General features: G+C 44.7%; 1 protein-coding gene across 1 annotated transcript in view; it reads right to left on the reverse strand.

Annotated features, from left to right (window-relative positions):
- fam184ab (family with sequence similarity 184 member Ab) overlaps positions 1-18,311 on the reverse strand; it is a 65,469-nt gene that overhangs the window by 12,694 nt on the left and 34,464 nt on the right. The window contains 12 exon segments of the mRNA XM_025056960.1: positions 1,306-1,518; positions 2,134-2,284; positions 3,686-3,807; positions 4,077-4,238; positions 4,693-4,815; positions 11,966-12,151; positions 14,844-14,976; positions 14,978-15,017; positions 15,291-15,426; positions 17,168-17,419; positions 17,646-17,729; positions 17,875-18,114. Coding sequence (XP_024912728.1) covers positions 1,306-1,518; positions 2,134-2,284; positions 3,686-3,807; positions 4,077-4,238; positions 4,693-4,815; positions 11,966-12,151; positions 14,844-14,976; positions 14,978-15,017; positions 15,291-15,426; positions 17,168-17,419; positions 17,646-17,729; positions 17,875-18,114 — 1,842 coding nt within the window.

The raw sequence follows: 18,311 nt of genomic DNA on the forward strand, positions 1-18,311 counted from the left end.
GCTCCTCCCCTCTCCTCACCCCCCCGGCCTCTCCACCAAAAATGGAAAGCGAAAGAGCATTAACTTTGTCTGAAACAAATCAGGACAATTTTCTCACTGAGGCAAAAAATATATAAAATACTAAAATTATACTAATTCACCCTTGCTCCCTGCCCCCGGTTCCCATATATGTAAATATATATATTTTTTTGCAGTATTATTCATTAAATACTGCAGTTTTCAGACTCTCTGTCTCGCCGTCTGTACTTGATGCTCATTGGTCCCCAAGTCCTGTGTTGACGTGGTCACAGTCACTGAAGTGAAGGACAGATCTAATGATGTAATCTGAGGCTGATCACAACTGTCCTTCACTGTGGAGCTGGAGGTGTGTGACAGTGTGTGTGTGTGTGAGTGTGACACTCTCTACTGTCAACGAGAGAGAGACAGAGACAGAGAGAGAGAGAGTAATGATGGAGAAAGCTCTCCACCAGACTAACTCCGACTTTGACAAGACTATTGGATTAAAACGTCACGGTTGGACTGGGCTCCTGAGAGCGTTCCCAAAATAATCTTTCGCTGCAAAACACAGCGGCAGAACTTTCACTTTTAAAGACTTTTATTCATTACAAACGCAAAGTTGAGGATTTCAAGCCCTATTCATAAGAAGAAGGAACTGGAGGGGGAGGGAGGGGGGGAGCAGAGGGGGGAGTAAGATAAATATTCCAGGATTAATATTCCTGATGTTTTTCTAAATCACCGTCTTCACTGCGGAGCTAATGGAGCTCAGCGTCTCACAGATCTGCTCCCACAGCCGTGTCTGTCAGGCTCTTATCACACTGAGGTGTGATGTCATCGCTGACGGAAGCTGCCGGAAACACTGGCGGCTGAGACTGAGATTTCACGACAGCTCATTTGACTGCATGATGAACTGATGGTGAACGCAACACCAAGGAGTAACTGATGAAGCGGAGCAGCCGAGGATGAAGTACTTGTCATATTAACAAGATCCTGCAGGTGGCAGCAATCGGTTTCAGGCAGAGAACAAATGCAGTTCTATTATAAAAACAGGACTGGAATCGGCTGCAGTATGAAGTAGAGATGGCTGTGAAGGAACAGATGATGCAACCCCCCAACCCCCCCCCACCCCCCCAAATAAATAAAGTTATGTAAGTATGAAATGTTAGCCGAAAAATTACATTATCCAGTAGCCAGAAAGCTATAAAAGCTAAGATATTAGGCAACAAATAACAACTACAACGAAAGCCGAAATACTTAAGCTAAGAATGACTGCATTAGCGGCACATGCTAATGGTGCTAACCGCCTACCTTCAGGTCCCGTTTCCTGGCCCTCTCCAGGTCCTGGACCGAGCAGCAGTGCGCCTCCTGCAGGCGGTGCGTTCTCCTCTGGTGTTCCGTTTGCAGCTCATCCAGCTGCATCCTCAGGTGCTCCCTCTCCTGGTTGAACTGGTGCTGCAGCTGCTGCAGCGACGACTGCGACTGGGACAGCTGCATCTCCAGACTCTGCTTCAACAAGGAGATCTGGGAGGAAAGGTGGAGACGGAGGTCGTCAGACAGGAAGTTTATCAGAGCAGTACTGACGTCAGACCAGGAGTAGTGGGTTTGACGCTGTGTGTGTGTGTGTACTTCACACATTAAGCACTTTGTCTTTTTTAAAGCCTCACTCCCAACAACAACAACTTTATTTCCCATCAGACCCAGAGAAACAGGGTTTGTTTGTATTCACTCTCTTCTACTTTTAGTCCAGTTTCACCAGGAGACTCGCTCCTCTCAGCAGCTGCTGTATCTTAGTAACGACACTGAGCTGCTATTTTGGACCAGAATCACTTTTAAATATATATATATTTATATATACAATATATAAAAATATCAGAGGAACTTGACTTTATTTTAAAGGTCAACAGCAGGGGGAGAAATAACCCTATATCAATGAAATCAAGCTGTACATAAAAAAAGCCTCGCCCCATAGTTTAGTTCAGTGGAGATTTATAAAAACGTTGTTAAATTAAAAAAAAGACAAAGAACATTAACGTACATTGATCAAACCACTTTAGAACACACAATGCTAATGATTTCATGATATTTGTGGTATTTAGCTGCTAGCTAGCTCGAAGCGGCTAAAGGTTAGCACAGTACCTGCTCCAGCAGGTCCTCCACCTTCCTCTGCCAGCTCTCCCTGGCGTTGCTCAGCTCCTGCTCCTTGTTCTGGACCAGCTGGGTCAGGGCAGAGGCCTTGTCCTCCTCGTGCTCCTCCCTCAGCTCCTCCCGCAGCTTCTTACACTCCTGCCTGCAGCACAGCGACAACACACAGCGAACATGAGGCCAACGCCGACGTTCCGAGCAGAGACTCGTTCAAACACACTCTGTAGGACATTTAACTGCTGTCTGTTTTCATGGCGTGAACGACAGGAGAGGTTCACGGCGGGCCGTGGTCCTCCTCCTCCTCCTCCTCCTCCTCCTGTGAGAGGTTTATATTTTTATCTCCTCGTTGATAGATTGAGGTTGTGATGATTCCCAGGATACAAACAAAAATAAAGCTCAACGTTTCCCCCATGAAACGTCGCTGGTTTTTAAACGTCATCATTCGATGTAAGACCTGACACTAATTGGCCTCTTCAGTGTCAGAGTGGTGTTTTCTAAAACTCTCAACGTGGTTTCACGGAGCTGAGACACACACTGTGATTTGGTGGAGTGTAAATGAAGTGTGAAGGTTGTGTGACCGTTTTTCAGTTTTAAATTAGCCACTATTTTAAAATGACAGCAAATGACAGATCTGTGCTGTTTCACGTCTTCACGTTTATTCTCATTAATGTAAAACTCCCTCGTCAACTTATCAGGTCATTATTGTTAAATGTGTTACTACATTTGATGTCATTAAAAATGGTCATTTTCCAGCTTTATTCTCATTAGTCAACAACACTTTTTTTTTTACTCATATCCATAAATGTACAAATTTATTCTAATTATGTTACGGCTCATTCCTGTAAATATATCATTAATTCTCATCATAACACAACATTTATTTAGTATTATTTCGTTGTTGTAAATGCAACACTGTCTTTTTTTAACCTTATTCTAGTAAGTTGATGACTTGACAGGTTTGAGTCCAATTTGTAAGTAAACAAAATACATATATATATATAAAAAGAGAGTGTGTGGCAAGTTTCGTTAAGTTTTGCTCAAAGTTGAGATTTTACAATAATAAATAATAAATTAACTCCTGTTTTATTTCACAGCCCATTACACAGGTTTGATTACATATTTCATGAGTTCATAAATATTTCTGCTAACTTTGTGGACAAGACTTCAGGTCCACAACAGGTCTATGAATATATATCTGTATAATAACTGATCTCACAGGAGGTCAAAGGTCACATGTTGGTCTCCATGAAGACCCCCACCAACATAAAACATGTTACCTGAGGGTCTCGGTCCATTTGAGCTCCAGCTCCAGGGCCATCTTGTCCATCTTGTGTTTCTCCTCTTCTTTGGTGGTGATGACTTTAGCTTCATGGTGACGCTTCTGGGTCTCCAGCTCCCCCTGATGGACAGACAGAGACACTCTTTTATATCTACTTTCTCAGTTATAAACCCAAAAAAACAAACACTGAAGGACAAACTAGAATGGACACTGACGCTAGTTTTTAGCCACAGAAACGCAACGACCCACCAACATAAAACATGTTACCTGAGGGTCTCGGTCCATTTGAGCTCCAGCTCCAGGGCCATCTTGTCCATCTTGTGTTTCTCCTCTTCTTTGGTGGTGATGACTTTAGCTTCATGGTGACGCTTCTGGGTCTCCAGCTCCCCCTGATGGACAGACAGAGACACTCTTTTATATCTACTTTCTCAGTTATGAACCCAAAAAAACAAATACTGAAGGACAATCTAGAATGGACACTGATGCTAGTTTTTAGCCACAGAAACGCAACTGGGTTAAACACATGTTACGTAGCATTTGCCAGAACATTTTGAGCATGTTCAACAGGTGAAAAAACACATTGATACTCGATGGTCACAACAACAACAACAACAACACACACGTGTGTGTTTCTCCAGTGTGTGTGTCGTCTGCCCACCTGCAGGGCCGTCAGCAGGTTGCTGGTTTCCCTCAGCCGCGCCCTGGTGGCGTCCAGCTCCTCCAGCAGTTTGTCCTGGGCCTCCTTCATGGTGGAGATCTGTCCCTCGGCTGAGCCCACGTCCTCCTCCCTCTGCTGCACCTCCCCCTGCAGCCGGGACATCTGAGTGGAGGACAGAGAGACAGACAGAGAGGAGACTCAGAGGAAATGTAGTATTATTTTTCTCGCACTTCTTTTCTCACACCGGCTCCTCAACTCACTGTACATTTAACCTCCTGGTCTGTGGTTCAACCTTTGGTCACTGTGGTCAGTTCACCAACAACAGCCTTTATCATCTGACCTGTCAATATTCACTGATATTCATGTGGTATTTTACCAGAGTCTGTAAATATGTCTCTCCAAGAACCAGCAGTCTGAAAAACACTGAGAATTTACTCCCAATAAGAATAATGGACTATTTATCAGATACTTAATACTACAGTACTACTATAACTACTTAATACCTGAGTATCTATTTATTATTATTTATGTTTTTGACCGTTTCCGTCCACACTCAACCTCTTTACATCTACTTTTATCCTCATTTTGAATCATTATTCCGACTTTGTTCTCCTACCTCTTCGCTGGCCGCCGTCAGCTTGGAGTTCAGCTCCTCCTTCAGCTCGTCCAGCTGCTGCCTGAGGAGCACCTTCTGCTTCTCCAGAGTGAGGCGCTCTTTCTCAAACTGCTGCTCCAGCTCCTGCAGAGCAGAAACATCAGAGTCACAAAGAGGTGACACACAAACATCAGAGTCACAAACAGGTGACACACCAACACACACACTCTTCTCTGGCTCCTCCCTCCTGCTTTTTTTCGTTATCTTTTTGCCTTCTCTGGCTCCTCCCTCCTGCTTTTTATCTTTTTGTTGATGCAACTTGTTGACACCACTACTGAATTATGCTGTTTTGCTGTTAGCAGTCAAGCTAACGGACCCCTACTGGGTGGAACAAGTACTGATTAACGCTATGAGAAAATGAAATATCACAATATTTCATTTCACTACTGCATCAATATCCTCCATCACTGTATGGATTTTTTTATTAACAATTCCCAGTCAAATATTCCTGATGTTGCGTCATTTAATTTTTCTTTTCTTTCTTCTCTCGTGATTCCAAATGTAGATCCTTTTCGTACAGACTTTAATATTCCACAGTTCCAGTTCCTGGTTCAGCTGTTGTTACCCCTGCAGTGGGCTTCAACAGATTTCTATAAAACACTCCAAACTGCTCCATTGTCCCAGGGAGCGAGGGGAGACAGAGGTTTGGCGTTGTTACCGTGATGAAGCTCATTATCCCTGCTGATGAATGGAGGAGCCGTTCTCTTGTACAGTGAAGTGATTACTGTTCTCCAAGGACGATTAAAGCTGAAGGAGAATGGCTGTTACGTCAACTGAAATTTGTCAAACGCTATTTTTTTTTCTACATGAAGGTGAGTTTGTGATGCTGCGAGGACCGGGCGATAAATCAAAAGAGAAACACAACGCTTCCTTCATTTACCCCAAAAATTCTAAATTCTATATTCCTCGTCCTGGTTAGAGGTCAGGTGACCAACATTGACCTGAGCCGCAAAAGCTGCTTCTCAAAGAAAGAAAAGGAAAATCAGAGAGACATCAGAATTCATGTGATACTTCACATCTCCACCCACTGAGGCAGAGCCGACCCGTTCATTTCAATTCCAAACCTGGGCTCCTCACAGACAACCTTGATTATATTTTGAAGTGATGAGAGCATGGAGGCCACGAGAGAAAGAATGACGGAGCGAGGAGGACAACCAGGACGACCAGGACCGCAGCAGACGCAGCTTCACACTAACTCCTCAAACCAAACTCTTACAGTTCCAATCAACCGTCCACATCTGAACTCCAGACTCTATTGACAGTAAGCCGAGTTTAATAAGACCAGAGCAGTCTTTAATGAGAGGAGATAAATGGTGATGAGCAGTGTTTCCATTTCCAGTTTAGTTTAGAGTTCTTACAAATAAAAGATCATTGGATTTGGTCACTATTTCTCTGGAGTTGAGTTCATCGTTCTATCTCTAGTGAACAGTAATAGGTGGTAGAAGACGATCCAGTGACTGACCGTCTGCTTGGACAACCATGGACATGGAGTCCATATTTGACCAGATGTCCATTCATTTATGGAACAACTCCACACTGAGGTCTTTTCACACTGTGAGTACAGAGCGGCCGCAGGAGAGATACAAACGGACCCCGCCCGCTGCTTCTCCTCTTCCTCCTCTTCCTCCTGCTGCTCTCCACAACTGGCAGCGTTCTGCAGCAACGTGGTGAAGAACAAACGGCAGGAATGAAGGCAAATGATTGTGCACATCAGAGCACAGCAGGAGAAAAGACAGGGTCGGGGGGGGAGTGGGGGGGTGGTACGAGGATGTGGAAATGCTACAAGGCCAAAGAGGAGAAGTACGCAGAGTACATGTGAACGGGAGCCAACGTCTACCTCTGAATGATCGACTCTGACTCTGATCTGGTCCAGAGTGGGTTTTCAGAAAAAAAAAAAAACAAGTCTTCATTACGCAAGTTTGATGCAAGGGAATAATTGATCACTTGGGTTTCACTGTGTGTGAGTAAGAGAGAGAGAGAGAGAGAGAGAGCCTATGCTACAGTATGCTGTGGTTTGGAACAGTGAGAACTGGAGGCTCATTAAACCGGTCCCTGGGACCGAGCTGAACTCGACCAGAACTGTTTAATATCTCACAGCCTCAGACTCCACCTGGTACAAGAGCGTTTGTTGGACGGGGAAGAAAAAAAAAACCTCCATCGTCACGGCCGCGGCTCATTACGTGGGAACTGATGCGGTGGTCGACGCTACGGCCGCTCCATTATTTCTAATCATGTGGACGTGGCGCTCGTTTCTCGGCCACTGGGTGGCGCCCTGTGTGTCAGTGACAGTGTCCAGCTGCGGGGCTGAAAACCACATTCTTGGGCATCTCCTCGTTAGCGTGTTGGTTAGCACCGCTGCTGTGGTCGACTGCAGACTGCAGGGAATCAACCAATCAGAAACAACTTCATCAAAACTTTTGGGGACCAGGTGGAATTGAACCCGAAACCCACTGCAAGGCAGCAGAGATCCTACCCCCCGCACCACCACTGTAGCCCCAAGGTACTGTAAAGTACTGCAGTTAGGTCCTTCAGTGAAGTACTACAGTAAAGTCCTACAGTAAAGTACTACAGTGAAGTACTACAGTAAAGTCCTACAGTAAAGTACTACAGTAAAGTACTGCAGTTAGGTCCTTCAGTGAAGTACTACAGTGAAGTACTACAGTAAAGTACTGCAGTTAGGTCCTTCAGTGAAGTACTACAGTAAAGTACTGCAGTTAGGTCCTTCAGTGAAGTACTACAGTAAAGTACTACAGTAAAGTACTACAGTAAAGTACTTTGACTGTGTTTCACGGAAAACGGCAGAAGAATAAAAAGTAAGAAACAGATGCCTACAGTAAAGTACTTTGACTGTGTTTCACGGAAAACGGCAGAAGAATAAAAAGTAAGAAACAGATGAAAAAGAGGAAGTAGAAATGGTAAAAAAAGAGACAAAATGGACAAATTTGTAGTAAAAGAATAAGTATTTGAAGTATTTGAATAACAATAAGAAGAAGTAGTAGAAGTAGTAGTAGGAGAGAGTGTTCCATGAATACAGCGTGTACTGCAGCAGCTCACGTCTGGTTAGTGCTGACAAACTGCTCTAAGTAAGAGTGGCTGAAATATTTATGATGGAATATTTTAAATACACACACACACACACACACACACACCTGCAGCCTCTCCAGGTTGTTACTAATCTAAGCCTAATCCTGAAACTACCTCTAATCTGATCCCAGGTCTGATCCTAACTCCAGACGTCATCATTCTCTCTCAACAAACAAGTACAGAAAGACCAGAACACACACACACACACACACACACACACACACCCACACACACAGTCACCAACATGGCCGCCGCGCCGCCTCCATCCCATCATTTCGCCCCACTTTGGATGACTGTACTCGCTCCGTTCTGCCCACTTGCACTTTCACGTGCAGTAAATGTCTGGCTCTGATGAAAAAGGACGATGAATTTTCATCCCCGCGTCTCTTTAAATGTCAAACATCTCGCCCTCTCTCTCCACCGCCTTGGCTTGTTTTTTCTTACCCCCGTGGTCGGTGTAATTAACCTCCATCATCTCGACTTCATCTGAAAACGCATAAAAATCTAATGTAGCATTTAAAAGGGTCAGTTCAGGGTTTTTAACTGGCCCACGGTCCCTGCTGACAGATGCAGCGACGGTGCCAGGATTCACCGACCGACTGGAACTGCTCACTGCTGCTACCAAAAAAAAAAAGATTTTAAACCTTTTTATCAACAGACTCATCTAATAAAACACACACACACACACACGCACCGCTCTGAGTTTACGTTTGTGTAAAAAAGCTCTTACCTTCACTGCACCAAAGCACATGGAGAAAAACAACATTTTAATCCTGTGGTCGCACGACAGCAAAATCGGCCCTAGTGGTGAGAATGTGAACTCTTTGTTTCTTTTTTGAAGCATTGAAAGATGACAAATGCATATGTTACAGAGACGTAGCTCATAGAGCTCGCTAACAGCTAACACCGAATTGAGAAACTACCAATGGAAACACAGCGCCTGACGTCAGACTGTGACCAACGATCCATCTGTGACAGCTGTTCCAGGGTCAGTCAGAAAGTCCACAGACTTAAACATCCATCCATCCATCCATTTTCATCCACTTATCCGTTACCGGGTCACGGGGGCAGCAGGCTCCACCCAAACCTTCCTGCAGGTGGGGAGTCCACTGGAAGGTACCAACCGGGATTCGAACCTGCCCTGGAGGTGAACCCTGGGGGTCCACACCAACGACAGAGACATCGCCTCTGGGCCGAAGCGCCACTAGACTTAAAAATCAATTTTTCAGATCAGAGCAAACGACTTCAATGGAAACCATTACCAACTAAAAAAAAAAAAAACACAAAAAAAAAAAAAAAAGAAAGAAACCACTACGTTACAGAGACGTCAGAAACAGCGAACACCACAATGAGAAACTACGCCTGACGTCAGACTGTGACCAACTAATCCATCTGTGACAGCTGTTCCAGGGTCAGTCAGAAAGTCCACAGACATTTCTCAAACCAGAGCAAACGACTTCAATGGAAACCTGTTCAAAAGATCAAAACCAAATCAACAGGTTTGGATCTGGAACCATCGGAGACTTAGCTGGGATTTTCATGAATAACAATTTGAAAAGAACGAAAGAAAGAAGAAAAAAAAAAGTGTCTCAGAACTTTTTGACTCCCACTCCAGTTTCAGTGCAGCTGACACACACCCGGGGGGGGGGGGGGGTGGGGGGGGTGCACTCGCCGGTCGTCACTGCCGACTGTGACTCATACAAATCCCTTCTACATGATTTGATCTGCACTCATCTCATCTCAGTTTGTGAATCAGAATCAGCCACAAATAAACGCTCGGCTCACGTGGAACAATGGAACTCTTTTCAGAACCAACTGTTGTCAATATGTCTCTCCATGGCTGTGTTAATCTAATGTGCCTCTCATGATCCTCTCCACAAGCTGCTGTGTAGGTGTGTGTGTGTGTGTGTGTGTGTGTGTGTTCTGGTAGAGCTATACTTGTCAGGACATGACGATCGTAGCGACATTTTTGTGTGTTGCGATCTACGTGTGTGTGTGTGTGTGTGTGAATATGAGTGGCACGTTCTGCGACAAAACCAACGTTAACATGTCGGAGTGTGAACACCACCCCCGCCACCCCCCTCCAAACCTTCAGTGCCAACCAGTGACTCTCACTCTGTCTGATTCGTTCCCATTCATAATTCAACTCCATCACTGTATTTCTGGACTTCTTTTCTTTTCTTTTCTTTTCTTTTCTTTTTCCAGATGGTTCCACACCAGGTCCTCAGTGATATTTCGGTGTGTGTGTGTGTGTGTGTGTGTGTGTGTAATCGTTCTCCCACACACACACTCGTGGGCTGCACCTCTATCATCTCATTCAGGTTTATTCCTGTCTTCTCCTCCGCACACATCCCGATCTCTCCACAGTCATGTCATGTGTGAGAGCGCCACCACCTGTCAGGCCGACTGCTGCACCTGTGATGTTGTTTTAATTCCATCCTCCCTCTGCAGAGGTGGAGTCATGAATATATCAAACCTGGAAACATATGTTAAAGACGCTGCCTCGCAGTTTTCTCCCGTTGGCGGTGACGAAGGACGCGGTGCGTGTGATAACGAGGTCTGAATAAATAAACACACATGAGGAACTGAAGAAGAACAGATATATTTCCTCTCTCTGCCTCCAGGAAAAAAAAAACTGACAGATTTACAGCCTTACATTTAAAAATGTCTCCATAAACGCTTGTTTATCAAAAAGGTAAAAAAAAAACAAACATCCATTTCAGTCGGTACAGTATGAACTAGGGCTGTGTTTTGGCAACAATCTGTCAACAATATATTGTGATATACTGCAATACTAAAGGTACAACGATGTATCTCAAGGCCTGGAACCTGGAAAATGGTATGGTATTCCAGGTGGTATTTTAAGCTGGTGGCGTTTGGTGAAAGAAAAAATAGTTTTCCAGCAGTGTGTTCAAATAACATGGAGAGTATTGACTGTGTATTAGAGCAACATCACATGGATGGACGGTGGAATCATCAATCTGCTCGTGTGTTAAAATGATTTATGTGATTAATATGTTCATTTTGACAACAGTTGACAACAGCCTGATCTGAGTCTTCAGGTTCTTATTGTTGCTTCATTTATCCATCCATCTGATCTAAAAAATTATATCAGAATTAAAATGTATAAAAAATTGCAAAAAAAAAAAAATTGCAATTTTTTATACATTTTAATTCTGATATAATTTTTTTTCTTTAAAAAAAAAACGCTTTATATTTATTTTTTTTTACGACTCTTTACTAACTTCATTCCTCCTAAATGCTCTAACAGAAGCAGCTGCTTTATACGCAATTTCCTCCAGGGGGATCAATAAAAGCGTGATTCTGATTCTGTCCACGTCCCACAGTTTAACTGAGAGGAACTCAGTGAGCGTCTACAGAGAAGCAGGAAGTCACACCTGAGACCATGAGTCTGTGTTTCCACTGAGACCTCACTCACTCCTGCAGTCACGTCAGCTCCGTCCATTATTCTTGTACGGTCCATCAATCACTCTCAGCCTGTTCTGGTATCACTGCTCCACACAACGACCCTGACACAAACCAATCAGGGACCAGGTGGAATCAAACCGGGAACCTTCTGCCTTCTCCCACTGTCAGCGTTGCCCTGTGTTTAGGGCAGGAATTCTATCCGTTTTTTTTTTTTACAAACGTTAGAGCTGATACTCTACAGAGTGGGACTGGTGACGATGGTCACAGGGAGACACATCCAGCCACCGCGGACCCACCGTCTGTCAGTCAACGGTCTGCGCTTGTTTCTCAACAAATTGATGGCGGCCAGACTGAGGCGCTGTGACAGGTCCAATTTATTTTGGCAGTGCGTGTGAGAGTGAGAGGACAGATTGTAAACTGACTGAGTCATTATTACCGAGAAAAGAAGTAAATGATGGAGTAGTGAGGAGCGTTTGTCCAGACATGGACGTAGCAGCTCATATTTACAGCTACCTTAATGTTGACCCAAAACTAAACAGCAAATTAATGAGACAACAAAGAAACTAACTGGGTTTAAAGCAAAAGCTAGTCAATAATAGCTACAATAATTAGCATCTAAATGCTAGAAAATTGAGTTTTTTCTCTATTGGTTCTAGGTTCCGATGAGGGGGGGGGACTGGGTACCGATTCCCCCAGTGCCTCCTGGGTACAATGGACTTACCGACAGCAGGCGGTTCTTGTCCTTCTCTGCGTTGCTCAGGGCGTTCTCCAGGGTCACTCTGTGCTTCTTGGCCACCTCCTCCAGCGTCCGTGCCTGGCCCTCCTTCATCTGGCTGGTCTCCTCCTCGTAGTGGGCTCGCATGTTGCTCATGTCCTTCTCATGGGACGTCTTGTCGTCCAGCAGCGTCTGAGGAACAGACACACACACATTTACAATTGACATTTGCACCATCTGTGTTTCCAATATTTACGGATTGATCGCCAAAGAATCAATACTCCTGTCCTGTCTTTCCATCTTTTCAAACTCCCAAAGGCTACAGCCAGATTCCAGAACCTTGACGGATTAGACCATTTTTTTAATTAAGTATTTTTGCAAGAGCAAAAATGTCATTTACACATGGCACTACATGATAAACACCTTTAAATTAATCTGTATATAATCGTTATGTTGTAATACCACAGCCCGGTTTCTGCAAAAATGTCATTTACACATGGCACTATGTCCAGTTTAATGATAAACACCTTTAAATTAATATGTATATAATCGTTATGTTGTGAGTCAGAAAAGGCTAGCCAATAAGTGATTAGCTTATTTCAGCAAACTGGCTAAACTATAGCTTAAGGCTAAAAGAAAAATTACCAAATTATAAGCTGGATATTGCCAATAAAAAGTTACAACTTTGGCAAAAGAGAACTTAGCTCACAGAGGAGTTAGCGGTAAGATAACTCAGAGCTTACTCACAGTAGCTAAACTGTAGCCAAATTAATTAAAGTAAAATGTGAACTCAGCACAAAAGCTACACCTCTCAACTGCCAACCCCAAAGGGGATAGGTTTGTGATAGTTAGACCGCAAATCAACGGCTCAGAGTTAGCACAGAAAAGGCTAACTGGACTGATGATGAGAGATTCTGTCTGTGTCACAAAGATAAACAACATTTTTCTTATGTTTGTGGTCGGTGTTTACCAGACTAAATGAAAACAGTGGGAATCTGGCAGGTCGTCAAACGCTGGCAACGGCACAGAGATATTTTAATTTGCCACCAGGGGACGGAATCACGACAGCGTGCACTGTAATAACTGCTCGGAAACGAGATGTGTGTGTTTGGGAAACATTCCAAAGTGTCCATCACAGTGGTCAAAGTGAGGCAGCCCGCTGTGATTTCATGTGGTCCGCACCACGCTTCGACACAGTGTGACACAAACAGAGCCGCCGAACAACACGGGAGGTTGATTCCTGCATTCTGCGGGAGGAGACGCGGAGTGGAAAAAAAAAAAGGGAAATGAAGCCAAAGATGAAGGTAATTATGGAGAAACAGGAGCCGGAAAATATCTAACTGTGGAGCGCAACCCCTGAAGGAGACGTGTTTGAAGGAATTGTAGGAAAGTACAACAAAAACCTCAACTGCAACAGAGATTTTGAAAAAGTCTGAAGAGCAGAAAAGTTATTTAGTCAGACGAAAAAAAGGCATTTACAGTTGTTGACTCACTTCAAAGGTGGTGGAGAAGAAAACTTTGGAAAGAAAAAGACATTTAGAAATTCTACTTTATAAAGTTTGAACAAAAACAACAGTAATTTCATACCAGGACTGTTGTAGCTAACGTTAGCTCTGGTGTCTGAACCGGGACTGTTGTAGCTAACGTTAGCTCCGGTGTCTGTACCAGGACTGTTGTAGCTAACGTTAGCTCTGGTGTCTGAACCGGGACTGTTGTAGCTAACGTTAGCTCTGGTGTCTGAACCAGGACTGTTGTAGCTAACGTTAGCTCTGGTGTCTGAACCAGGGCTGTTACGTCCATAACACACAACTGTGTCTGAATATAATGACTTTTCCCACTTCACAAACATAATCTGGAGTGTTTTTTGTTTTTTTTGTTTTTGTTTTTTTATCCCCAAAACCAACTTTTTCAGCAGAACTGGGTCTGAACAGCAGCAGGTTTAATTGGTGCAGGATGTTCTGTTTCTCCAGCAGAGGCATTAGGATTCACAGCAGTGCAGCTCAGTGGGAGAAGTCAGCCAGCTCCCACAGGATTACTGCACAAATGTCAGAGACGGAGCAGAAAACACACATGAAGCAGCAACACTTGACATTTGCCGACGGCTGCTGGCTCAGCTGACTGTGTGCTTCTTTAAATCATCTGACCTTTCAGCTGCCCCGCTTTTTAGGCTGATGAGCAGCAGGTTTTTTTCTTCTTCTATTCACTAAGTTGTTAAATGTTGACGTCGGCGTTGGTGTTGATTGACAGCTTTGACTCTTTAAACACTTTGATGACTGCAGGAAGTGTGTCTCACCGACTGTAAATTAAAGTTTTTGGTTCAACTGACACCAACGGTCCAAGACACGGACAGTCATGTGAAGAAGAGGACATCAACGTCAGGGTGTTGTTGGTAGAATTGCTTCAGTGAAATGTGTGTTGCCTAGGTAACATACAGGTGTTTTGCCCAAAGCCAACAATATCTGGTCCAGCCAATTATTTCATTTCATTTTTTTATATTTGCTGCTCATTTTTTCCACCTACAGTAAATTTATACGTCATCACAGACGTGTGTATTCACGTCATCTTCTAGCTGTGATGTCAGAAACAGAGCATTTAATCCCACTAGAAGAATGCTAATTCAATTTATATCCAAGCTAAGGGTTCATTTTAGCTGAAAACTCTGTGTTAGTGGACAGCTCCTGGTGCTGAAACTCAGCCATGAAGCCTCTTCTGGATATCTAAAAAACGTGAGCATCACTTTTTAACCAATCTTTTTTTACCATTTTCAATACCATAATTCCCTTTTAATGCTAATGTTATTTGACTTGACTGTTGTGAATTTTTATCTGTGTACATTTCCAGCTCGTGCCTCTTTATATTGAAAGAATCAATATTCCTACAGTACCTTCTCCAGGGACTGGATCTGCTGTTTCTGCCGCTCGTCCTGAGAATGGATCTGGCTCTGCAGCGCCTCCTGCTCCTCCTCCATCCTCACCACCTTGTCCTTCAGTCGGCTCCGTTCGTTGTCCAGGTCTCTGCTCCTGGTTCATCTGAGTGGCCTGCAGGCTGCTGATCTGACCTACGGATGGACGTGAGACAGCGGACGTGAGACAGCGGACGTGAGACAGCGCAGTGTCGTCTGCGTATTTATCAACTTTCCAAACCACAGTCATGATTTGTGCATGTTTTCTTATTTATTTACAGACAGATTACACCATAAATGTTAGCTCATTATAGCTATCTTAAAGCACCAAACATTAGCTTCATTTTCATTTACCACTGAAAATAAAATTTCAAAGATTTAACGGCTAACTGTCAGGCATTAGCGCTCTCTGTTTCTCTACAGTCTTACTGGCTTTCAGCAGTATTTCTGTGGCTTGCTGCTGCACCCGGTCTCGGGCCGCCTCCAGTTCACACTCAGCTTCTTTCTGACGGATCTCCACGATCTCAGAGTTCTGGGTCACCTCGTCCAGCTGCTTGGTAAGATCCTGCACAGAGCACAAGAAAGTAAGATGAAAAAAAAAAAAGTCATTCATTATATCCCCATTTTCTTTGTAACATAAAACATGTCTGCTCAGCCTTGTTCTTGTGATAATTAGACTGCTGGTTCAAATCCTCACTCAGGCAGAGTTTTATGAAGTGACTCTTCGGTCACCTCTGACTCTGACGAACCCTGAGAGACGAAGACGGAACAGGTACTAATGGAATATTAGACTGTGGGCATGAGTGCTGCTCATTTATAGTAAGATGAAACACACACACACACACACACACACGAGAGGCAATTTCACATCTCTCAGTCCCGTCACATGGTCGGACTAAAACTCAATTAAGACAATGGAATCTCAGACTGATAGCAGCCGCGGAGGAGGTTTCACATCACGGCGCTCCTCGTGCACGTGCACGTGCACACGCACGTGTGTTCTCCCAGATGAGAAGAGCGCATTTAAATGTGTTAAATACCCTGACCAGGGGTAAATATAAAACCTTTTAAACACTGTCATGAAGGTCAAAGGTCATATCGACCAAATATAATTTCCTAAAATTCAATCCTTAAATATATGTTGTCTTAGTTTGTCCAGTTTTGAAGAAGAAAAAAAACCCCACTCTACTTGCTGTAGTCTTTGTTTATATTTAATAATATATATTTTATAATTATAATGTAGCCCAGAGGTCAAAGGTCAGGAAGGTGTGTATTTAGCAGGCATGACTAAAAAAACAAAACAAAAATGGCTCCCACTCTCCAGGGGGGGGGTCACAAAGGTCAGCCAACTGTTTCTGTTGGACTGGTTAAAGGGCCAGTCCTGAGAGTCCTGACAGTGACATCACCACAGACTGAGCTCACTGACAACAGTTGGATCGTTAATGCATCACCTGTCAGTTAGCGACACTCACTGTAGATTAGCTTTTAGACTGAAAAAAAAAAAATATGTGGGCCACATCGCCCAGGTACGCCTAACGATGTGGTTCGTGGCTGGGCTATTTCTGTCGAGTGAGCGATAAAGAAGTAGGTTGTGGCAGAAATAGTTCCAGACGAGACGTTACTTCACACTTTTCCTTTTTGCTCACTTGCAATTTCTCCGCCTGCAGCACGTGTATATTTTAAATTTGGCTCAGATCCTGATGTCAGACTGAGGGTGTTGACGCGGTTGGTTCAGCCGAGCCTCGGTGGAGGCTGACTCGTACTGACATTGATAGTTAGCACCCCCTATGGTCATGAGAGGAAGAGGCTGACAAACAAACAAACACTATCTCTCACACACGCACGCACTCAGCTCCAGTTTCACTGTGACACCAATCACATTCATGTCACATGATGTCACTCCTTCTGCTCCTGATAGGACGTAAATGAAACAGTAATTACAGCCTGTGAGACTGGGGAACAGTTTTGATTTGATGGAACTGTTTAATTTTCCGCAGCAGACGATGAGTGACAGGGACCGAAATATCTGAACCGGGAATCTGAAACATGGCTGCGAACGCAACGCAGCTGTGATCAATGGAGTGACTCAGAAACTGATAAAAAAAATAGAGAGATAAAAGTTAGCTGACGTGTAGCTAAAGGTTAGCTAAAGGTTAGCTAAAGGTTAGCCATGGTGTTGGACAAAGCCTTAATTTAGAAGTATTTAAAAGCAGGTATTTAAAGTCCTTGTTTTGAAGTAACTCAGATACTCATAACATGTGTGTGTGTGTGTGTATAACATTCTTATGCTAATCTCTTCTCCCCACCTTGATGTTGCTCTCAGAGGCGGTGAGCGACGCCTGCAGCTTGTACGACCTCTCCCTGTTTTCCCGGGCCTCGTCCGACACCCTGGCCAGCTCTGCTCTCAGTTTCCCCAGCGTCTTCTGAAGAGCCGCCTCCTGGGTCTGGAACTCCCGCCGCAGCTCGGCCTCGGTGCGTTTCCATGCCAACAGGTTGTCTGCGGTGAGCTGCTGGGTTCTCTTCATGGCCTCCAGCTCGCGCTCGTAAAAAGCCTGAGCCTGGAGACGGAGGAGCGTCGGAGAGAGAGGAGCCATCAGAGCGGAAAACATCCAAACAGCTCGCAGTCAGACACTGAACAACACAACGCCAAACGCCCCCACAATTCTGACGGCACATGAACGCAGCATCACTGACCATCCCTGGTCTGCAGCTCAGCACGGATTACATGTACTGTAGTTCCCATTACTGCAGTAGTACATCTATCTGTGTACTGGGCTGAGGTACCTTGCTGAGTTTGGCCTCGTACTCCTCCACCAGCCTCTTCTTGTCCTGTTTTAACTCGTCCACCCTCTCTGTCAGAGAGTCCACCTGTAAAACACCCAGAACCAGAAAAAGCTCAGAAAAACAATTCTCACTTTCCGTCCCTGAAGCTGCCGCGGAGGGAAACAACATCAGGAGACACACGGGCAGTGACGAGGCTGGCGTCTGTTTGAGAAGCTGCTCCACTTCTTACCTCAGCCTTGTGGAGCTGGCCCAGTTTCTCCTGGTCTTTGCTGTAGTTTGCGTTCTGGCTCTGGTGGCTGCGAAGGAGCTCCTGCACCTCCTGCCTGTGCTGGGCCTTCAGCTCCTCCAGCGCCGCCTTCTTCTCCTGCTCAAACTGGGCCTGGGCCTGGCTGAAGGTCCGCAGCTTTTCCTCAAAGGAGCGCCTCATCTCCTCCACCTCCCTGGACATGGACACCACACGCTGCGTGTGCTGCCGCCAGAAGACAGCAATAACAGGCCTGAGCTGACAGGACGGTCGATGTATGGATCTGTTGGCTTCTGACTCTGTGGGTAAACTTTTCTAAAAGCCCAGAGGCAGGGGGTGATGTACTGGTTGAGGAGAGGGGGAGGAAAAGGGGGATGGGGGGGTGAGGCGGGGGGTGACCTTTCTGGGTCAGACATGTTCTC

This window comes from Cynoglossus semilaevis, chromosome 7, assembly GCF_000523025.1.
Source record: "Cynoglossus semilaevis isolate Cse_v1.0 chromosome 7, Cse_v1.0, whole genome shotgun sequence".
Classification (NCBI taxonomy): domain Eukaryota; kingdom Metazoa; phylum Chordata; class Actinopteri; order Pleuronectiformes; family Cynoglossidae; genus Cynoglossus; species Cynoglossus semilaevis.